This window comes from Aphis gossypii, chromosome 3 (assembly GCF_020184175.1).
Source record: "Aphis gossypii isolate Hap1 chromosome 3, ASM2018417v2, whole genome shotgun sequence".
NCBI classification, from domain to species: domain Eukaryota; kingdom Metazoa; phylum Arthropoda; class Insecta; order Hemiptera; family Aphididae; genus Aphis; species Aphis gossypii.
Window position 1 is genome coordinate 422,233 of NC_065532.1, and position 24,970 is coordinate 447,202.

General features: G+C 32.9%; 3 protein-coding genes across 3 annotated transcripts; 2 read left to right on the forward strand and 1 right to left on the reverse strand.

Moving 5' to 3' along the window:
• Nucleotides 1-634: 634 nt before the first annotated feature.
• On the reverse strand, nt 635-2,512 carry LOC126550703 (zinc finger BED domain-containing protein 5-like). The gene has a single exon (XM_050202710.1). The coding sequence runs from the start codon at nt 2,510-2,512 to the stop codon at nt 635-637; it is 1,878 nt and encodes a 625-aa protein (XP_050058667.1).
• A 16,727-nt stretch (nt 2,513-19,239) lies between these two features.
• Nucleotides 19,240-21,566, forward strand: LOC126550704 (uncharacterized). Its single transcript, XM_050202712.1, has 2 exons — nt 19,240-20,229; nt 20,289-21,566. The coding sequence occupies exons 1-2, from the start codon at nt 19,240-19,242 to the stop codon at nt 21,564-21,566; spliced, it is 2,268 nt and encodes a 755-aa protein (XP_050058669.1).
• A 532-nt stretch (nt 21,567-22,098) lies between these two features.
• On the forward strand, nt 22,099-24,065 carry LOC126550705 (uncharacterized). Its single transcript, XM_050202718.1, has 2 exons — nt 22,099-22,396; nt 22,665-24,065. The coding sequence occupies exon 2, from the start codon at nt 22,833-22,835 to the stop codon at nt 24,063-24,065; it is 1,233 nt and encodes a 410-aa protein (XP_050058675.1). The 5' UTR covers nt 22,099-22,396; nt 22,665-22,832.
• The last annotated feature ends 905 nt before the right edge of the window (nt 24,066-24,970 follow it).

Sequence of the window (24,970 nt, forward strand, 5' to 3'; positions counted from 1 at the left end):
AATGAAATATTAATCATAAATCGTGTCGTTGTGTAGAAATCGAAAAAGTAATAATAATATGTAATGCATGTAATATAAAATTATAGGGGATATTGGAAAACAATATTGTGAACTGATAAACAACAGACTGCAAAGTGCGGGCAGCGGAATGTTGTGTAGTGCGTACCGACCGAGACATCGGTATTTTCCATGTCTATTTTAAGACATTAATTTAAGTGAAAACAATTTTATTACAAAAATCAATAGTCAATAACATGCCGGGCTCTTTTGGATACCTTATCTTTGATTATCCGACTGCCGAAAATAACGTAAGATATTTATTAGTTTATTAACATTATTAAAGTATAATATTATGCTTATAAGTTTTAATTATTATCATAGACCAGCGTTTCTTAAACTTTTTTATCCGTGGAACACTTTTTGACGTCCACTTTTATCGTGGAAGCCCTACTTTGTTTTCTAGCTTTTAAGCTTTTTGTTAGGATTATTTGCAAAAAAAAAAATATAATTATTTCATATACTTATATTGTGTTTAAGGTACTTAATTAAAAAATATATTAAAAAAAATAATAAAAATAATAAAAATTGTATATAATTTTACTTAAACAATAATTACTTAATGAGATGCGTGAAATTAATTTTTATTATTACAAATATTCTTAATATTGGGCTTTATTGATGAAAGTTGTAATAACATATTAGGTTCGGCATCAAGTCTGTTGCGGTATTTTGTTTTTGTCGATACATAGGTAGAGAACCCCGTTTCGCACATATACGTGGTTGCAAATGGTAAAAGTACCAACACGGCCTTTTGTGACAATTGAGGATATTCATCTTTTGAACTGCACCAAAATTCTGCTAATTGCATTGATTTAAATTTTTCTTGCAGCGACGAATCAGATGTAAATTCAATAAAGGTTTCATATTCTTTTGCTGACATGGCTGGAGGTCGTGTATTGACAATAAATGGATTTTTAATCCACAGTTCATTTTTATATTTCACCTGTTGGTCATTTGGAAAATACTGGTTGAATCCTTCACTCAATCCAGTGAGGTGCTGAATAATTTCCTCAATGAAAACTTCATTAATTTTGACCTCTTCCTCTTTCGAAAAGCATTTAATTGTAGGAAAGCAATCAAACTTGTTGGAGCTCATACAAATTTTCCAAAAATCTAACTTTTTCTTAAAAGCATGAATTTTTTCGTGTGCAGTAAAAACATTTACGTGTCTGCCTTGAAGTGTGAAATTAAGCTCATTGATTTTTGTAAAAATATCACTTAAATAGGCGACTTTAAGTAGCCACATTTGATCAAGAAATCGATCTTTTAATTCGAAATTGTGTTCCAAAAAAAAAGCACGTACCTCGTCCCTTAATTCAAAAATACGAGTTAGTATCTTTCCTCGAAATAACCACCTGACCTCGGTATGTAAGAGAAGAGAAGTATGTACACTTCCCATGTCCTCACATAGGATTTTGAATAAACGATTTTGAAGAGGCCGAGATTTTATGAAGTTTATGATTTTTACGACTTCATCAAGAGCTTTCTTAAAACTAACAGATAACTTTTTTGCAGCGAGTGCCTGTCTATGTATCATACAGTGGCTACTAGAACAGTTTTTTGCAATATTTTTAATACGCTGTACAGCTCCATTAATTATACCACTCATAGCCTTTGCTCCATCGGTACAGATATCAACGCAGTTTTCCCATGGTATTTCATTTCCTTCAAGAAATGAATTTAGAAGATCAAATATTTCAGCTCCAGTAGTACGTGTTGGTAGAGATTTGCATAAAAGAAGATCTTCCAATAATGTGCTTTCGTGTTGATACCTAACGATGACAATTAATATTGTAAGCCCAGCTACATCGGTAGACTCATCCATTTGTAATGCAAATTTGCACGATTTGAGACGAAAAACAAGTTCATTCTGTATATCGGCTGCTAAATCATTAATACGATTATCTATCAATATTGGGATTTTAGATATTTCTTTTGCAGATTTTTCATCTAACATACATTTTACCATCTCCATAGCACAAGGTTTTATTAGACTTTCGGCAATTGTGTAAGCTTCACCGCGTTGAGCTATCTGATAGCTAACTAAATAAGAAGCTTCGGTTGCTTTTTCATTCACAGTTTTTGTGGTTTGAATCATACAGTTTATTGATTTTAATAGTTCGTCACGCTTTCGAATAAAGAATTCTACATTTTTTTCTTTAAGTTCACCGTGAACAGATTCTAAATGACGACGCATTTTAGCTGGAGCCATAGAGCTATTTGGGAGAACTTTGCTGCAAATAACGCACTGAGGATTATCATTATTATTCATAAATCCTAATGATATGTAACTTTCATCATACTTTCTACATTTTTTAAAATATTTTGGGGTGATTTCATTTGTATCATTCTCATTATTACTATGGTTATCAATATGACTTGAGTTCACCGCAAAATATTCAGGTTCTTGAGAGGAACGTTTTAGAGTTCCTTTTTTAAGCCATCTCTCCATATTGCAAATAAAATAACAAAACCATCTTTGAGACAAACAATAAAATTATAACACAACGCACTCGAATATAACGCACAGGTCACAAGACACGCGGTAGACTGTCGCGTTGTATTGAAACGTTGAAACGTTATTTTATTCGTTTATCTGTTTTTCAGAAATTCAAGCTATCGCGGACGGCTGTGACCAATCAGTATTTTTATTAACGACACACAATATTATTTATGAATAGTACTAGTACCTATGTTACTCTTATGCTTATCGTTATCGACGGTCGTTTCTCTTAAGTTCACGCTATCGCGGACGGTCATAACCAATTAGTATTTTTATCAACGACGTTCAAATATTATTTTTGTATAAAAACTGTATAACTGTATAAGCAGTATAAGAACACTATATATTATAGAAGTATAGAGGTTAGACTGTTAGAGTATAGAGATAGACTATTCCATATGACATATTATACATTATTATTTAATATACAAACATTCTTTAGTTAGACATTTTTAAGTAATTTTCTTGAAAATTTTGAAAAAAATTACTTAAGCTTCGCGGAACCCTGAAGTGATCTCCGCGGAACCCCGGGGTTCCGCGGAACACAGTTTAAGAAACGCTGCTTTATACCATTTACTTATCGTCTTTTGGTGAGGAAGTACATTTTTAAAACTTTTTCTAACATTCAAAAGTTTTACTGGAATAAAATTGAAGTGTTATGGTAATTTTCTTATTTCTGATGTAAAAGGTATTTTCTGTCCCAATATTTTAAGCTCAACTATGGAACTCAGTGTATCAGAACCAAAGGACTGTTTTAAATCAAATATTAACCATTATTGAAAATTAAAAATGTTTTATTTATACAATATTTTAAAAAAATGAACTTTACAACCACACACAATTTTTTTTGTGAAACTTAAATATATTAACTATTTAAGAACATAAATCAAAAATTGTTATAGTGAAGTATATTATAATTTTAATTTACAAACAATAAATTTAAACATGATATAATATAATAATGATAAAATTATATAATAATATACAAAAAGGTGGACAAGTGGGTGTCGCTCTGCTATTATTATTTTATAATATCTAAAACTAAAAATATTTTAAAAGTATTTGGAATAGTTTTATAGTATTCTAAATACTTTATTCAGAATACTATTTGTATGATATATTCAAATACATATTCGGAATACTATTTTTCAAGAGTATTTAAGAATTTATTCTGAATACTTTTAAAAAGTATTTTACTCAAGACTAGTGTTGAATCCAGCCATCCAGGTATACATCAGGGAGAGCAACTGCTTCCCCTGAAGTTTTGTTTGTCCCCCGGTTAAATGACTGTAAATAAATAATTTATTTATTAATGAACTAATTTGAATGGTCTAGGTACATATAACACGGCCCCTTTAAAAGAATATAATTGGAAATTCTAATTGACATGACTGATATCAGTCAGTCACTATAAAATGCCTTTATCGTTGAAATTTGACAAAGATTATTATGACAATTTTTATGATAATATTAACTATACATTTTTTAAATATTAAATAATTTTAATTGTTTTTATAAGTTAAAGTTCAATTATATCAATTAGATAAATAAAGTAAAGTTTGTTAATTTGTATTATATTAATTCCACGTCTCATAGTGCTCCCCCCTGGAAAAAATGTCTGAATTCAACACTGTTTAAAACTGGTATTAAATAATAATCTATAACAATACTTGAAGATGATAAGAACCATTTTCAGACAGTAAGTTTTTATGTTATAATTTTTCAATTAATTCACCATATGTCTTGAGTTTTGCATTAAGTCTTTGTACTTTCTTTTTAAAGTTGTGGTTTTGAATTTGTTTTTGTTTGTATTTATCTTTCACCATTTGTATATTCCGTTTAGTACGTTTTGGAGTACTAAAATGAGTAGGAGATAATATTCCTATAGTGTCTGGATTTAAACGTTTACACCTCTTTACACTTGGTGATAATTGAGATGGTGAACAATGATCTACATCATCCAAATTATGCTTTCTGAAATTAAAATAACTTATAATTTTTTATTATAGACACAATATAATATAGGTTATACCTATAATATTATTATTACATATACCTAATGACATAATATAATATGTTAAATATATAATAAAATAATGCAATGTTAAAATAATGTTAAATTTTACCTAGGAGTGACACAGATATCTGACACAGGAGGCTGATCTATTGTCATTATTATTGTATCGCCCTCATTCAATCTATTTTATTTACTAAAAGCAATAAAGTAAACTCACATTACATTATTACTTTCAAATCAAAATATTATTATAAAGTAGGTATTACCTGGGAACAGCATCTTTCTTTAGAAGCCCACTTAACTCGTAATCTTCTGGCCAAAAATGATCAGAGAATACCCTGTATGAAGGTAAACACAAATTTAGCCCTAGGATGGAACTAGAACTGGATCTTACGCGATTCATCTTTAGGAAATCTGAAGTAAATTTAGCATAATATTTGCAAATAGTAAAATATATTAATAAGAAAAATGAAGAAATCTACATTTTTGGGAATTTTCTAAAATATAGCTTACGAATGAAATTTTTTTTCAGTTTTTGTTTTGAACTGAACGTCACAAACAACACACTTTATGACCATTATTATTATAAAAATATTAATAATTAAACAACTTTAAATTATAATAACTAATAAGTAATAACTTATTCAAATATCCAGATTCCAGAAGCTAGCCAGAACACTAGGTTAAAAACGTAATCTTATCAATCCGTTATCATACAATGATTTTTAAAACACAACAACCGATCGCCTAACCTGAAATTCTATTGCACATGTGCGTAGTAATTGAGTAATAGTCGAACAGCGCACTCACGTCTGACCGCTGGAACTATACCCATGTTCCGTCTATGAGTATAAGGTCTAACACACTGTTTTATTATTATTATTATTAATTCAGTTAAGCATATTATTAGTGTGTGTGCTATTATTTGTCACTTTTAGTTTTTACTATGTTATAAAAGTTGTGTGAAACTTATTTAAATAAATTGAAGTTACAGTTAATGTTCGACCTTTTTGCACGTACAAATTGTCCCCGGGTTTTGGACATTTGTTCGGTGACCACGCTAGGTCACTCGCAATGGTGGCGACACTGACTCGCCAGCCGCCCTGCTCCGGGCAACGACGAACACAACGCCGTTAACGTGTTGTTCGGACGTTCGTCATTCCTTTTTGTACGTCTTGTCACGCTCGACTTGTGCAATTTACGTGTGTAACGGCTGCTCCGTCTTTTACTTGTGGTGATCGCCATTTTTTGTATGCGTTTTACGCTCATTACCATCAAACAGGCTTTTTGCTCTTCGCTCATCTGTTTGTTATTTTTGCGCTCCTTCATTGCCGATTCGTGGTATTATTATTGTCCGATACGGTGCTCCCCGGATTATTTACACCGCAGTACGTGCGTTCCACGTGGTTCCAGTTCAGTCTTCAGCAGATCAGCCTTCCACCGACAGCCAGCTCCGGTGTCCAGAGCGGTGATCCCCGTCTCCCTTTGATTATATGCATATTGTATAATTGCATATAATATTGGTCATATTGTATTTGATTTATTGTATTTGTTCAGTACAGGTCGCTTAATATATTATTCATGTTATTTATATTTATCTAGCATATATTATTCATTTAAATTATTCCCCTCACTACGGTCCGGAGGACTAGGCGAACGGCGTACGCCTTAGTAAGGCTCGTCGGCGCAAACAGTTAACATGTTATACATTTATACAAATAAAACATTGACGATCTAAAATATCGTAATGTTCATCCCATTAATTCGGTTTTAGGCTTGTTGGAAATTTTCCAACAGAACATATGACTAGGAATACCATTTTAACCGATTAAAAAAAAAATCAGGTCGATAAGTGCAGTATTAAAGAAATTAGGTTTTCATAGATATTTGATAAACGTCCAGGCTGCATACATATAGCTGCGAATACGTTATTTCTTAATTATGCGGACCATATATAGTAGAAAACCTATATTCCTCAACTAAAATCTAGGAATTATACACAAACAGTAATTAAAGCATTTCCAAACTTTTTGAACACATTATTTATGTACTATCTCATGTCTGTATTAATTATTGCTAATTTTGATAGTAGGTACCTATAGGAATATTATGTTGATGAAAACAAACGTCATAATTAGTTTAAAAATTTTTATATAGGAATGAATTCGAGCACTGTTTTGATATCCAGACAAAAATTATATGATATAATTAAAAGTTCTGGATGTGAGACTATTGATGAAAAATTTAATTTGATAAAAATCGAAATAGAAAAACGAATGAAAAACTGTGAGCAAAATGATTTGATGTCTTATTTCAAGTCTGAATACAAATCTCGTTGGGAAAAGGCACATAGAGTGGAAGAACGATTTATTATAGAAAATAAAAACTGGTTAAATGCTTCTATTAAATTTGTATCTTTAAATAACCAGAATAATCGTGGTCGTCCAGTAGTGGCATTTGAGATGAGTAGTGAACGAAACAAGCGGAAAATAACTCAAGAACTGAGAAATAATACGTCTGTTAATGTGTTAAGTCATGCAACACAGATGAGCTTAAGAGCATCGGGACAAGTTGAAGCCGCAAAGTTAGGTACTGAAGGAAATAACTACATCCACCCCCACACGTGCAAGTAGATATAGAAAAGTATTTAAGAAGCAGTCTGCACAAGCACCTAAAAAACTATCGGGCGAAGATGCTCTAGCTGTTATAGTAGATGCAAAGCTATCTAGACATTAGTACAATATTATTCGGATGAGTGCCCCAGATAAATTTCCATCGTACAAAGTCGTACAAGAAAGTAAAAAACAGTGTTATCCAAAACCAGAAAACATACAAGTAACTTTTACAAACGCAGAAGTTTCTTTAAGTTTTTTTTTTTTTTGCCAATTGAAGCACTCGCATTACTAAAATCACCAGATGTTAGAGTCTCTCTTCAATATGTTAAAGATACTGATGATGATGATAATAACGACAATGATAATGATGATGATGACGACAACGATAATGATGATGATTATGACGAAGATAATGACAGCAATGAAGACAATGAAGACAATAACCATGACCAGTTTTAAACTTAAAACTTAAAATAATACATTTTTCTAATTTTGTTAATAAATTAAATAAATAAATACCGTATATACTTTATACTTTATGTTAATACTATGTAAACGACTTTGTATATGTCTGATGAACAAATATAAAAATAATATTAATTTTAGGAATATATTTTTTACCCTATGATTTAATGCCAACTTTCGATGTCAATTGCCCCACTGTGCATCGTTCCAAACAGTTACGAACTAGAGCCATGTGTTCATTGTAGCTATATTCAAATATATGTAGCTAGGTTCAAATATATTTCTAGAAAATCACGTATTGATCATTATTATTCAGTATATTTTCATCGTTTTAGCGGGTTTTCTCGGTTTTGAACGTAAGCTTATTTTAATTTGACTTGATTAGCCCCAATGGAAAGCTAGGGGACGTACTAAAAAGCAGACCCGCAGACCGGTAAATTGCAGAGTGCAGACCACGAATGCACGATAAGAAAGTCCAGGGGTTCGCAAGATGTGTATTAAATTCTGTAGTATGTATCTATACCGCGGTCTTAAATTATTATACCCTAAGATTACCATACCATAGATATACCATGATATCTATTAAGATAGATAAGTATTCGAGCAGATTAGCCTAATTTGAAATCGAAATAGATTTTTAATTTTTATGTGTAATTGTATAATTTTTATTAGTAATACAATATTATTATTTATTATGTACATTTTACGTTAGAATACAATATCTTCAGCCGCAAGCTCCTTGGTACCTATTGGCTATTTATATAAGTGATTGTAACGAGACGAAATTAATTCAATTTCAAAACAGCATGCGCGCTCTAGTAGAACGCACATGCGCAACCAAAAGGTACATACGGATTAGTACTACGAACGATCATGAACACCTTTTATGATTTTAAATTCCTCAACAACGATAGTAAAGCTAACGGTAGCTTTATAATTAATGTTAGAAGCCGTCACGTACAACCAATCACACTTATATTATGTCTAACATCAAGTTTTGTAGTGATTTGTTGTCAACACGGCTACCAAGAACTACGCAACAGTACTTTACATAGAGCGCGTGTGGGAGCACGCACTCTTCATCAATGAGACAAAAATCGATGTAATGAAGTTATTTGACATTAAACATCGTCATTAATATGAGCAATCGCTACCCCAAGGTCTATACTTAATAATGTTTGCGGCCGCCTACTGCCAAAACGCAATGTAAGCGGTCAAAAATCGTAATAAACATAGTCTACGGGAACGACAGGCTGCCTCCCATATCGATAGACAGACATGCATATATACCAATCGAGAGCACCGTTGGAAGTTCCAACTTGGAACCACCTCGCCTCGCAGTCACCGACCGACTTATCGAAACGCTATTTGTTCTTATTAAAACACTCGTCTTTCGGTTCGTTTTACCCTCCTCTTATTAGTGTGTGTAGTAATACGTCTAGGAGTTGTTGCGTGCCAGTATCAGATTTGAATCCAAATGTTTAATTTGAATGAAAGTTAAACTTAATAACGTAATATGTTTTATTGCATACAAACAAAATACATGTAACAAATAAATAAGTGGCTGAGTGACGTGAAAGTGCTCAGTTGTTGATAGCTTTGGTACATCTGCCGTTGCTGGTCTTCGGGCTCCCTTATATATTGTGGTGCGTCTCTTGTTTACGTCGTGTTGTCGCCTTCTGGGTAAAACCAGGTGTCCTTGTTGTTGTTCTTGCAAATTCGGACACGAATTTGAGAATGTGCAATAACATCTCAAATGCATCATTAGTGTACTGTAATTATTGGTGCGCTTACTATCCCGACACGTGTCATGGTCATAGTAGCATCCGCATTACCCTTGACACGAGGCATGGTCATACTAACTTAGCCTTGTAATCTCGTAGATATCTTATAGATATCTCGTCGTAGCCCATAACAGCGTATTGACAAGCTACACAGGCACAAATAGGAGGAGTGGCTCGTGGTCACAGCTATTGGCGTGTGCTATTTAGTAATACGTTTAGACGTATTGACAAGCTAAATAGCACATATCCCGGGAGTAACTAACCCAGCCGTCGCCGTCCAGAGTTTCGTTGCCGCCGCCGTCACAGCTGATCGACGCCCGAAACTAGTCGCCGTCCGTTATCACTGTCCGTTGAGTGCGCCACCGTCATCGCGCAGTACTGGTCCATTTCTGCAGTTGGTACTAGTGCTACAGTGCTGTCACCATCATTTGTAGTTGTAGACTATTTGCTACTTTGACACAATTGCTTATCAGTGTTTATATAATATTAATTGGCAAATAATTCACGTGAGTCTTGATATTATTTACTTTTTAAATAAATAATTAACATATCAGTAGCTCAATGAGCATTTGTAATACAAAAGAATATATTGTAAAACAAATTAATAACATACTTATCTGATCTGAATGACAAATATCTGTAGCTCAAAGAGCATTTGTAATACAAACGAATATATTGTAAAATCTCGTATAAAACATTCTATTTCATTACACGAGAATAAAGACACATAATTACTTATAACCAAAAATTACGGTGTTTTGCATTCTTACATAATACAGTGATTTAAATTTGTTAATCAAATACAATTCAATTTTAGTCATTGACAATTATGCAATAATATGTATTATAAACCATTGATTAATAATATCTATGAATTACATACCTAATAAAGAAACATTCTAGTTACCTATCTTAATCCTGTTACTATTCAATAAAATTTGTTTTTTCATCTTAGGTCATTAACTGGCTCACAGATCACCATCCAAGGGCTTTGTGCTTCCAATGGCAATCAATCGGATTTTAATCGTTATTTATTGTAATATAGTATTTATTTATTATAATATACATTTTACTAGAGGTTGATTTATGTTATTTTGTATTACCTACTATTAAACTATGTAATTAATTATTTCAAAATTTTAAAGCTTCATTTTCTTAATCATTACAATTTAGCAAAAAGTATATCAATCTCATTTTTATTGTTATTAAGTAGTTTTATTTTATAATGGTTTTTAAGAAGACAATACTACAATAGTATAGTTTTATATTTTAAATTATTTTTGTACATTTTTAAATGTTTACTAATGTTATTTTTATTATAAATTACCTACCTATGTTATTTAGAAAATTTATTATTATAATATATTATCTATTAAGTACCTAACTTATGTCGTTCTTCAGTTGTATTGATTACCTCATTACCATATCTTATTTTAAATTAAGGAGTTAAAGTAAATGGAAATCTAGAATATAAACATCTAATTTTAATCATAAAATTATAACATCAACCATGTAATACTTTAAGCTATATTTTCAACCCATTATTGTCAATACAGTCATTAGTAAATATATCACATAGTTATCATCTAATAATTTTGGAACCAAATCTAGTAAATATTATCCACTAGATTTTATTCATATTTTAATAATTATTAATTAGTGACCATTAGTATTAATTTAGCCATTTATGCAAACTACTTTTATGAGTGGAAGGGTTTTATTTTTGTATATTCAAATTCAACAAATTTATAATACCTATTTAGTGTAAATTAAGAAAAAGTTGAACGTAAATCCACAGTGAGATTCCTTCTTTTACTGTAGATGATTTTTCGGAAAACTTTGAAATATCCTAATCAAAATTTACACGAGTAGTTTTTAAGTTATTTTACTTTGTGTTTTGTGTACTAAGAATAAATCGTCCGTGATGGGTATTCGTAATTAATAGGGACTATAGTGATAAGTGTTAATTTATCAACATTAATATTTAATAATTTGTAAGAATTGATCAAATGCGTATGGCCGTCCTTAGAATTTGAGTGGCCCGGTACGTACTCTTTTGGAGGGGCCTATAAAAAAAATGTGATGCTTTCCATACAAAGGGCAAAGACAAACACTTCTTTAACTGTAAAAAAAACGGCTTTCTTGTCGTATGCGCTCTACCGTAGATCGCGGTCTACCTGCAATTACGACACGTAGGTATGCGCTCTACTACCTAATTTATCTTTACTATCGTGATTTAAAACTCCCGACTCTCGAGTCAATATAGAAAATATTTTATAAAAAATATTATAATAATTTAAATATAGGTAATAATATAATATATCCTAGAGTCTAGACTGACAAATCGTCTCCGCTCAGAATCGTTTTTCGTATACAATAAGTACAATTTAATATTTACAAATTTCGGTTTTATAATTAATATTTAGGATTACTTTATAAGATGTATGTCTGAGGTTTAGTAACTAATTTAAGTTTTAATAAAATTATTATTTTGTGTTTCAATAGTTGACAACTTTTCATCATTATGAATATTCGACATTTCGACCACGAAATATAAACAAAGTTCCGTCGACAACAAAATGTAAAATAAAATAATCCTTATCTTATTTATTTATAGAATTAGTTTACGAAAATCTGTACAATTATCTATTAAAATAATAAACACGATAATATTGACACATTTGTATTACGTTGTTTGATAAATACGTACTGACCAAAATAAATAATTGATGTTGCAGTTAATTACATGATTTTAAATTTAAATTTAAATATATATATTTGTAATTAATTAGTCATTACTCATTACTTGTTAGTTTATTAGCATTTAGAATTATAGATAACACGTATATAACTAGCCACACTTAATATTTTGTCTGGAATACTCGATACGATGTTTTCCATGATACAATTATGTTCAAAGTGACATGTACACACAGAAGCGGGCTGATGACAGATCAGCTCAGAAAGAAGCGAATATTTAGAGGTCCATATATTTTTTTAATAGTCAAATTTGTAAATTGTAATAATATCTATATTGATTTGTAAAGCAACCATGGTTTGATTTTTTACAATTTTTATAAAAATAGTGGTGACAAATTTAACATACTTTCAAATTTGAAATATTATTGACAGCTGATAAAAATCAGAGAAGGATTTGTAATCCGAGACTCTTCAAAAGTTTATCATCCCTATAAAAAAATTATGTCATTATATTAGTTGCAAATAATATGATATATCTACACTAAACCGTGTGATTTTTTTAACTTACTGAAGCTTTTTTTGCAGTTTACCTAATTAAAGAACATAATTTTTGTTTTCCACTACCTAGTTCATATTTTCTGATTTTCATGTGCATATACTATCTTGACCATATTTTGAAAATGTTCAGAGATTGTCGTCAAACCTTGATGGATGTAATAAATAAATGTCTTGTCACTTGTCTGTGCGTAATATTTATTATTTATAATGTAATAAACATTTTTATAGTATTTTATTACTATTCATCTTAGATCTTCATTAGTACCAAAGTTCCTGTACAGGTACATGGACCATGAGTATAGACTTATATTCATATATACTTAAACATTTTAACTGTATTTTATGAAATGGGTAATTGATTTGTAGACTTAGATATTTTAATTTATTAAATCACGATATTCTGGGGTAATGGTAAGGTTACAAAAATTTTTTGTGGTAACAAATTGTTACAAAATAGAATAATATCAAACAGCTTTCAAGTCGAAATGTTGACGTTGGGGTTGTAGTAAACCGACGTTTTTAGTATAAAAACGTAGTTCCGAAGTCCAGTGGCCTATGACTATATCACGCCACCGAGTCGGACCACTAATGCCGTTTCCTGATTGGATTAGACACATCACGCCACTTCATAGACGTAGATCATTCGATTCTCCATCACGGCATGTTCCATATAAATATGAGTCCTCATCATAGATTTAATTATAGTTAGTTAAGAGTCAGTTAGACTAAGTCAGTGTTGTCACTTGCTCTCCGGTAGCTAAGTACTTGTGCTTACGCTAACGAAAGCCTTTTCATTTATCGTTTTAACAAGTTAATAAACGTATCAATTATCTTATTATTTTATTGTTAACTTATATACCTCAACTCTCCAACCTACGACGGAACGTGCATTCGTCGTAAAAGAAGCGTGCAGTAACTATCACTGGTTACTACATACAATTTGGTGTCAGGTGTGGGGTCATACTTCATCAAACGAAAATTTTTTGAGTCAAATCAAAAAATAAGTACTTTGAGACCCACCGACGAAACCACGTTCACGACAGGAAGGAGAAGCGATACTGGCACAATTAACGGGTAAAGCATTATCGGCCGTGAGGTATAAAAAAATTACTACCTGGGATGAATTAAAAAAATTATTTAAAACCGTTTTTGGATCGACACATTCAGTCTTACTTACAAGTACAATTAAGTCAAATGCGTCAGAACGCAAAGGAATCAATTAAAGATTTTTCTATTAGAATTGAAGAAACAGCCCATGAATTAATGAACGCGTTAACGGTAGGTAGGGACGCAATAGAATCAGAAATAATAGCGCAAACAGTGCGAGCTCACGCACTAAGTGTATTCATAGCGGGTATCCCACAAACTATCGGTTTATTATTAAAAGCGCGTAACATACAAGGTTTCGAAGAAGCCGTTTTAATTGCAATGGAAGAGGAAACAACAACAGAATTTTATAATAGCATAAACGGGTATAACAAAACACCGAATTATAAAAATAATAAATTTGATAAAAAAAACACTAGAGATAAAAGCGCGATTAAATGCCATCGTTGTGAGAAATTTGGTCATTATGCTAATGAATGTAGAACAAGCGAGCATAAGCTAGCTACTTTCGAAAATCCGAATAATGGACAAAGTCCAAAGACCGAATTTAAACGCGAATATTCTAGTAAATTCTGTAAATATTGTAGAAAAAAGAATCATGATATAAGTGAGTGTCGTAAATTAAAACGTAACGAACAAGATGAAACCGTAGAAGGAAATAGTCAGGAAAATCACGATAGGTCTATCAGTGAAATACAATCGGGAAGTAACGTTCTTATTATAACACCAATAACACAGGAGCATATTACGTGTTTTTCGGATAAATTTGTTAAAAACGAAATTAAATTTTTAATTGATAGTGGTTCAGAAATGAACATTATAAAAATTTCAAGTTTAAAATGTCACATAATCGTGAATGAAAAAGATAAAAAAATGATTAAGGGCATTAATGCAAGTCCAGTAGAAACAGTAGGATCTGTGGTAATTCCAATTTACATTAACAAACAACTTTTTACAGTTAAATTCGATATTGTATACGATGATTTTCCAATACATGAAGCAGGTATAATAGGCATAACATTTTTGAAATTAAACAAAGTCGTATTAGATTGGGATAAGGAAATATTAATAATACCAGAAAAAAAAGAAATCGATAATAACGCGTTAATTATTCCACCGCGAAGTAACTGCGTTTTACAAATTAGAGCGGACGAACAAATTAAACACGAATTTATTACGATAAAAAAATACGAGATTAACGAGGACGTAATTATAGCTAATAGTATCAGTCCAGTAAAAGGCGATAAAATTATAAGTAATATAGTAAATATATCGGAGCAACCATTTATTATCGATCAATTAACCACGAGTAATCTAAAGTGGGAACCTTTTAATGATTGTGTTTTTATTGCTAACGAAGAAAAATACGCGGATAATAAAATTAGAAAAATTAAGAAAACTATTAAAACGGAACACCTTAACAACGAGGAACGTGATAGTATAATAGACCTTTGTAGCCGTTTTTCTAATTTGTTTTTCTTTGAAGGTGATCAATTAGGTGCTACTGATATAGTTACACATAAAATTAACACTCCTAGGTGCGTTAAACCGATAAATATACGTCGATATAGGTTACCACATGCATATCAAGATGAGATAGAGAGACAAATAAAAGAAATGAAAGAAGCTAATATTATACGTGACTCGGTATCACCGTTTAATTTTCCTTTGGTAGTCGTTAAAAAGAAAAAAGATGCAGAAGGGAAACAAAAAATGCGAGTATGCGTAGACTTTAGGAAACTTAACGAGGTCACTGAAAACGAAGAGTATAGGTTACCAAATATTCTAGAAATATTGGAATCATTAGGTTCATCAAAATACTTTTCGACTTTAGACCTTGCGAGCGGTTATCATCAAATAATGGTAGATAAGGGGGACACGCATAAAACAGCTTTTTCTACAAAATCAGGTCATTACGAATTTATGAGATTACCATTTGGACTTAGTTCTGCGCCTGCAATGTTTACACGGGCCATGAAAGCAATTTTAATGGGTTTAGAGGAGTTATGTACGGCGTATCTAGATGACATCGTCGTCCATGGGTCAAGTTTACGTGACCACCAAAATAAATTAGAACAAGTATTCACACGTCTGAGATCGCATAAACTTAAGTTACAGCCAGCGAAATGTGCGTTCTTACGTAAAGAGGTTGTATATTTGGGGCATTTGATTAGCGAAAACGGGGTAACACCAGATCCGAATAAATTAAGTTGTATTAAAGATTATCCGAGACCTTTAACTGAGAAGGACGTTAAATCCTTCTTAGGTTTACTTAATTATTACCGCCGATTCGTGGACAATTTCGCCAAAATTGCTAAACCTCTAACGAACTTATTGAAAAAGAACACACCATTCGTATGGACTGACATGTGCGAAGACGCTTTCCAAGAATTAAAAAAAGCATTAATGAACCCACCTTTATTAGTATACCCTAACTGGGAGAACGGGAATTTTAACTTAATGACGGATGCAAGTCAATATGCTATTGGGGCCGTCTTTTCACAAGGGGAGGTACCTAAAGATCAACCAGTAGCTTATGCAAGTAGAACGTTAAATAAGGCCGAAACAAATTACAGTGTAATTCAAAAAGAATTGTTAGCGATAGTATGGGCAGTTAAATATTTTAGGCCGTACCTATACGGGAAAAAATTTAAAATAATAACTGACCATCGACCATTGACATATTTATTTAATATAAAAGATGTTTCATCTCAATTAATGCGCTGGCGTTTACAACTCAAAGAGTACGATTACGAAATTGTTTATAGAGCGGGACCACAGCATGCAAACGCGGACTGTTTATCACGTATACACGTAGTTACAAATAATGAGCCAATTAACGATTTCGATGAATTTAAAAAGGCGGAAATAAACCGATATTTAATTCTAAAATAAAAGAAATAGAAGGCAGTATTAAACACGCGAAACCCGACGAAAACGTAATTTTACCTATATCAAGCGATAAAATAATAACGCATCCGGCGATAGAGATTATTAGTAGTAACAATTTACTAGGTCAAATAACGTTTAATGAAAGTAATTTTTTCGTTGTTAAACAATTAAGCAATTAATAATATTTTACAATTTAAAAAATAATTATTATACAGAAATGAACGCAGAGCAATATTATAACGCGATAGCCGAAATTAAGTTATTCTGTGTCGGTGAACAAATTAAACAATTTTCAATCATTAGATTAGAAGGGTTAACGACATTGACCTGTTTCGAGCGCATACCCGCAATGTTTCGTTTTGTTTTTAAAAACACTGATATAGAAGTAACGATATAAAAGAACAATGTTTTACGGAAGACGAGAAAAATCAAATAATTAAAGAGTATCATGACACATTAGTAGGGGGGCACCAAGGTACTTCCCGTACAATAAAAAGATTAAAAATGAAATATCAATGGAGACATTTGAAACAAGATGTAAAAAATTACATTAAAAAATGCATTATTTGTCAGGGAAACAAATCGGGTAAAAAAACAAAACAACCTATGTTAATTACTTCTACCGTAACTACTACGTTTCATAAAATATGTTTAGACATAGTAGGACCATTACCCGTAACAAGTTCAGGTAACTCGTATATTTTAACTATACAAGATGAATTGTCGCGTTATGGCGTAGCCATAGCGTTAGCCTCCACAGACGCAACGACAGTAGCACAAGCATTCGTAGAATGTTTTATATGTATCTATGGTATACCAGTTACTATTCTAACAGATTATGGTACCAATTTCTTATCAAATTTGTTTAAAGACGTTTGTAAATTATTGAAAATCGAAAAAACTAAAACAACTCCGTGGCATCCCCAATCAAATGGTTATTTGGAACAATCACATTTAACTTTGAAAACGTATTTACGCAGTTTTGTAGACAAAGATAATAATTGGGACGCGTTAATTAGTTATGCTATGTTTTGCTATAATACCACGGTGCATACTTCAACAAATTATACTCCATACGAGTTAGTTTTCGGGAAAAAACCAATATGTTGCCGCCCGGAATGCAATAATATAATACAGCTAGCCACTTATTATATAGGTCAACGGCCTATATTTGTCACCGGCCGATCACACACACACACGCACATACATATTACTGTTTATTTTATATTATTGTTTAAATTTGTGTTTTAATTGTTGTGTGAGTTATATAATATTAAGATTACGCGTGAAGAATCGCAATCAGCGCATTATTATGTCTTCCCGTCCGCCCGCGTCGTCGGTATAATATTATAATTATGTTAGTCTTCTCTCCAGCGTCATTGCAATATAGCTGCTGTACGTGCGCTAATCGCCGTTGTTTTTTTATATACTTAAAAAAGTTCGTGTTTGTGAGCGCGAATCTCTAGTTTTATTATATTTTGTGGGCGCGAATAGCCACTTTGTTATTTTATTTTGCTTAGGCGCTAATCGCCGCAAATTCTTTTTATAATATTATATAGTGTGCGCTAATCGCCGCTATTATTATATTGATATTGCACTGTGGGCGCGAATCGCCAATTTTATTGTATATTGTGTGAGCGCAAATCGCCACATTATTGTTATTTTTGTGTGAGCACTAATTGCCACATATTTTTTTTTATTATTGTATTGTGAGCGCAAATCGCCATCTAGTCTTTTTTTTGTGTATTATTTAAATTATTATATCCGTGTTGTGTGTGTCATTTTTATTATATAGCTTTAGGTGCAGCTGGCCAGCTGAGCACCGACAATATTGTGAGTTATTTTTTATTTATTTATTATTATTTATATTATTATTATTTGTATTATATTTGGTTGTGCCGAACCGGCAACTATTATTATACTATACATATTTTTACTTGTTGGGCCAAAAGGGCGCGTAAATTATTATTATATTATATCTTTTACCACACCTACAATTTGAGTTACCATTTTTATTCTTAGTTACCCGTGTCCCTAGATTTAAGTATACACACCACAATTATACACACCTACACACACCACCGCACACTAGCACTCTTTGGTCTTGCTCGGCGACCCCGGCCACTTCCTTAGAGTCGCTATACACACATACACACACATACACAGGTCGGTCGGTGTGCAGCGCACGAATTATTTTGGTGACCGGGCGCGCGTATTAGCTTTATATGCTCCCGGCCCGTTCATTTTGGTGACCTCGACGTGATTTTTTTATTTTTGTTGTTGTGAATTGTTGTATAATCGTTGTATTGAATTTTAATTTATTAAATTATATTATATAATAGGTGTTTCGTTGGCGCTATCGATAAATTAATTAATTATTCTATAACGAAGTGTAATCTGCTTTCATTGTAGATAGTTGGATCGTATTATAATTTATTTAATTGCGTTCAAGAGAATTTCGTCTTGCTATTATTATTTTTATTGGTCTGTTTTCTAATATTTTTGAATTGATATTTAATTTGTAAATTTTATAACACGATGGTGCTTGATGATGATGATAGGGAGCAAAAATTAATAAGTGATTTACGGAGAAAGCGCGGGGTAGTGAAGGCGTCTCTAACGCGCATACGTACATTTATTCAAAATTTTAAACCCGGCGTAGATGCCATAACGTTATTGGAATTTCGTCAGGAAGAATTACCAGTGCTCAATCGCAAGTTTGATGACATCCAGTCACAAATTGAGCTGATCGATGTTGATAACGCTGAGTTATTTGAGCAAGAAAGAGAACAGTTTGAAAATGATTTTTTCGCTACTAGGTCGGAAATGCAAGAGCTGATAAATGCGGAAAAGAGTCATAACTCGTCAATGCAAAATAATAATTCTATGAACACAACTATGTCAGCTCATAGAGCTAGATTGGCACCGTTAGCATTGCCGACATTTGATGGCAATATACAAGAGTGGGAATCTTATTTTGATTGTTTCAAGGCGATGGTGCATAATGAGGATGCTTACCCACCAGCTCAAAAATTTTCGTACTTAAGATCTTCACTGTCCGGGGCAGCATTGGATGTTATCAAAGCTATTCCGATGACAGAAGGCAACTATTCCGTAGCAATAAAAAGGTTACAACAGAGATACGAAAATAGAAGTATGGTTATACAATCTCACATTCGTGCTATATTGGATTTTCCGCAGGTGGATTCCGCTATAGCAAATGAACTACAAGCGCTGCACTCTAATGTGGTTTCTCATGTCGCAGCACTAGAAGCACTAGGGCAGCCAGTAGATATGTGGGACGCCTGGCTGGTTACAGTTTTGCTTAGAAAAGTTGACCATGCAACTTGTCATGAATGGCAGTTGCGACGTACCAATAATGAGCTGCCGAAATATAAAGACTTGGAAGAATTTTTGTCAAGTCGCTGTATAGCCTTTGAAAATTCGGAAACATGGGACAGCAGTAAGACAGCAGTCAAGAAAAAATGGTCCAATCCGGGAAGAAAGGTTACATTAGCTGCAGTGGAAGTTAAATCAGAGAAATGCCCTTGCTGTGATCAAATGCATAAGATATATACATGTAAAAGATTAAAGAACTTCCACAAGGGGAGCGTTTCAACATTGTTAGAGGTGCGAGATTATGTTTTAATTGTTTTAGCCCTTATCACATGGCTCCTTCCTGTCAATCGAAATTCGTTTGCCAACTTTGCAAAGGAAAACACAATACAATGTTGCATTTTGACAAGTTAAGTCAAAGAGATACAATTAAGAAGTTTAATAGTAGCATACCAACTGAAGATCAGCAAACACCTTCTGCTTCTTCACATGGTCAACAGCCGCCGGTTCATTCTATTTTAGCAGCAAAATCAATTGATTCACATGTCTTTCTTTCTACTGCTGTAGTGCAAGTAACTGATGGTCGTGGTTTTATGCGTGACTGTAGAGCAGTGTTAGATAGTGGATCAATGGTGAACTTTATTTCAAGGAGTTTATTAAATGTTTTGCAACTTGCCACTCAGAAAACAGAATTACCAATTAGGGGTGTGGGAGCTAGTCGAGTTCAATCTGTAGCCAAGGTTGAAATACATTTAAGGTCCAAGGTCACAAATTTCAAATTAGTTTTGCCATGTTTTGTATTACCAACTATAGTCAGTCAACTTCCACCATGTGCTGCACCAGCAAAATGTTGGAAAATTCCTTTAGAATTTGAATCTAAATTAGCAGATCCTAAGTTCAACGAAGCCGGATCAATTGATCTCTTAATTGGGGCTGGAATATTTTATGAGCTTTTAGAAGTAGATCGAGTGCCACTGGGGATTGGTAACCTTAGTTTACAGGATACGAAACTAGGATGGATAGTTACCGGCGGACTTGAAGTAACTTGTCTTTTAGGAGTTAATTCTCTTGGAGAATCTATAGAAAGTGATTGGAAGCCAGTACTTGCAGATAAAGAGCAATATGGACAAGGATCAAAGGCAAATCAGAGGTGTGCTGAAGAAGAAGAAACTCTTCAACATTTTCAAGATTCAGTTAGGCGAAATGAAGAGGGTCGCTTTGTTCTGCGTTTACCAACCAAGCCTGAAATACAAAATTTAGGTGATAGTCTAGTAATGGCGACATCCAGATTTATCAATATTGAAAGGCGACTTCAACGAGACGAAACGTTAAGAGTGGAATACGTTAAATTCATGAATGAATACATAGATATGGGGCACATGCGAGAAGTAAAGTGTGAAGAAAGGTTGCTAAAGAATGCATACTATCTACCACATCATCCAGTGTTAAAATTATCTAGTCTTACGACAAAGACTAGGGGTGGTTTTCGATGGCTCAGCAAGAACTACATCTGGATTATCACTAAATGATGTGCTGATGCGTGGACCTACGGTTCAAGAAGATATCTTTTCAATATTAACTCGATTTCGAAAACATCAGTACGTCATTACGGCTGACATTGAGAAAATGTTTCGCCAGATAATGGTAGCTGAGGAAGATTGCCATTACAAAGGGTACTTTGGCGTGCAAATCCTAGTGAAGAAATCCGCACTTATAATCTTTTGACAGTCACATATGGAACTACGCCCGCCTCGTTTATGGCAACGCAATGTTTAGTGACACTCGCTCAAGAGTATAAAAACAAAAATAGAAAAGTGGCACAAGTAATTGATAGAGATTTCTACATGGACGATTTAATGACGGGTTGTGATACAGTAGAAGAATGTATGCAGCTGCAGAAAGATATAACCGTCGTCTTAGAATCTGCAAAATTACCATTACGCAAATGGTGCTCAAATTCTCCCACCATCATTGCCACCATAAGTGAGAACCAAAATGATCCTTTGTTTGCTTTAAATCTCGGCGATGAAGATAGTGTTAAGTCATTAGGATTAGGGTGGAGTCACCATCTATGGCCAGTATCCATCTATGGCCAGTTTAGTTTTAAACATTATTTATTAGCAGTATTTTGTATTCCACAGTTATAATCTTGTGGTTGAATATTAAGTTGGATACACTGATTCATTACACATTCAATCTTATCATTTTACGGGTTTTTTTTTTTTTTTTAATCACAAATTCATAATGTTGATATTATTATTTGTTGTTTCTTAGCAACATTGTTAAGAAAATGTAAATTTTGTTTTATTTTTTTTGTGAAGAATATTTTATAATTTGTTGGTGTTGACTACACAATCAGGTTCGTATTATTTCATATAATATTATTACATTAATGTGCTTCAAAAAAATGTTTTGTACATTGTATTTTATATGGTGGCCTTAAAGGGGCCTACATTTTGTTGAAAACTCTATCTATGGACAGACGATGGCCATAAATGGATCGTTATGAGACTCTTTTAATGGCCACTTACATTTATTTTATGCTTCACTTAGAGCTACCTACCTAGTTATACCTATTTGTCTGAATTGAATTTCATTATTAGCTTGGTAATAATTGTTTTAAATAGTACATTTAAAATGGCTTCAAAACCAACTACATCAAAAAAAAGAGTAACACACCAAAAAGATGTATATATTCTCCATCCAAAGTTCAGCAAGCATTGGATGCAATTCACAAAGGTAGATTGTTGTAGACATTGATTACATAAATAAAGTAAAAATAATTTTGCTTAGGAATGAATACATCAACAGCAAGCAGGATATTTAATGTACCCCGCACTACACTCAGGAACAAGCTTGAAGGCAAGTCGCCAGTTGAATCTGTAGGACACGGTGGAGTAACATCCATACTTGGAGATGAAACTGAAGCTTTATTAGTAGAATGGGTGCTAACTTGTGCCAAAATGGGGTTTCCTGTAGATCGGGAGGGGCTGTTAAGTTCAGTTAAGAAACTAGTGGATGAATCAGAAATGAAAACTCCATTTATAAATAATAGACCAGGTAAAAAATGGTTTTATGGATTTATGAACCGCCACAAGTGTTTGTCCCAAAAACATGCTGAATATGTAAACAAAGCAAGGGGATCAGTGACCGAGGAAAAAATAAGAAAATGGTTTGATGAAGTTTCTGAGCTATTGGGCGAAAATTTGTATGTGTTGAACTACCCAGAACGAGTATTTAATATGGATGAAACGTGTTTCTATTTAGCTCCAAAAGGAGAACTTATATTAGGGCCTCGTGGATGTAATGTGTATGATGAACAGACAAACAACAATAAAGAAAACATAACAACACTTTTTGCAGCCAACGCTTTGGGTAATTGGGCACCCCCTTTAACAATTTATAAGTATGAACGCATTCCAGCAAAGATTGCACAGTCTGCTCCTCCAGGATGGGGGTTAGGCAAGTCTGAAAATGGTTGGATGACTGCAGAAACTTTTTTTGAATACATGGCAAACATATTTCTTCCTCATCTAATACAGTCAAATATTTCTAGACCCGTTATTATATTCTTAGATGGTCACAGTTCGCATCTTAGCTTACATCTGAGTAAGTTTTGTAGGGAAAATGGTCTGATTTTAATAGCTCTTTATCCCAATTCAACTCATATCCTACAACCACTAGATGTAGCAGTATTTGGACCACTCAAGTCATCGTGGAAAAAAACTGTGAAGCAATGGCGAATCGACAATGATAGAGAAATAAGCAAATTTGATATGCCAACTGCATTATCTAACATCATGAATACACCAAATATGTCGAAGAATGTTCAATCTGGTTTTAGATCTACTGGTCTATTACCATTTAATCCAAATAATGTAGATTATACCAAAGTTATAATACGTTCAGTCCCAACACAACAGAACACCTCAAAAAATAATGAAATACAATTGCATTTGAAATTCATCGAAAAAAACACTGATAGTAATCTATTAAAAGAATTTAAGAGAGCCTATATAGGAGGATGAGTGGGATGGTGATATCAAAGCTAATGCTGTTTAATTTGTGGTCCACATGTGTAACTCAAACTAACAATGAGAAAACAAGAACAGAGTCAACCTCACAAGCAACAACTTTTGATTCCTTTGATTCCTATATGAGTCCAACATCAGCACAATAACAACAATTAGTTTAGAATCAACAACTATGAACAATTCCAGTACATCCTGTCAATTAGAAAACCAACCATCCACAAGTCATGATTCTCCTACTACTTTAATCTTACCAACACGACGATCATTAACATCAGTATTTGAGGATGTAATTAAGTGGCCAGTACAGCAGGTATCAAAATCAAAAAGAAAAAGAGAATATACTCCAAGTGTCATAACATCAGACAGGTGGGTACAATTTCATGAACTAAAAGAAGCAGACAAATTAAAAAAAGATGAGGAAAGAGAAAATAAAAGGAAAGCCATACAAGACAGAAAAAGGGTAGCTGAAGAAAAAAAAAAGGGTAAAGACATTAAAAAAGAAAATACCAATTGATTCAGATAGTGAACACTCAGAAACTAACCAAAGTTGGAGTTCAATCAGTCACCACAGTCTAGAAGAACCACTTGCTGTGCCCATACAATCTATGGATTTGGTTTTATCAACATCAGACTTGAAGCCCGGTGATTATATTATTGTAAAATTTGAAACGTCGAACAAAAGAAAACTCATTTACAAATATGTAGCATCAGTTCTTAAAATAACTGATATAAATGATATTGAAATACAATGTTTTGAATCAATAGACGAAGAAGAAAACACGAATTTGTTCCTATTGACAATGATGTGAGCATGATTGGCATAGAGAGTATTGTAGGGAAACTGCCTGTACCTGAACTGAAATTATCTGGTAGACAACTAAAATCTGTCTTCCCAGGTG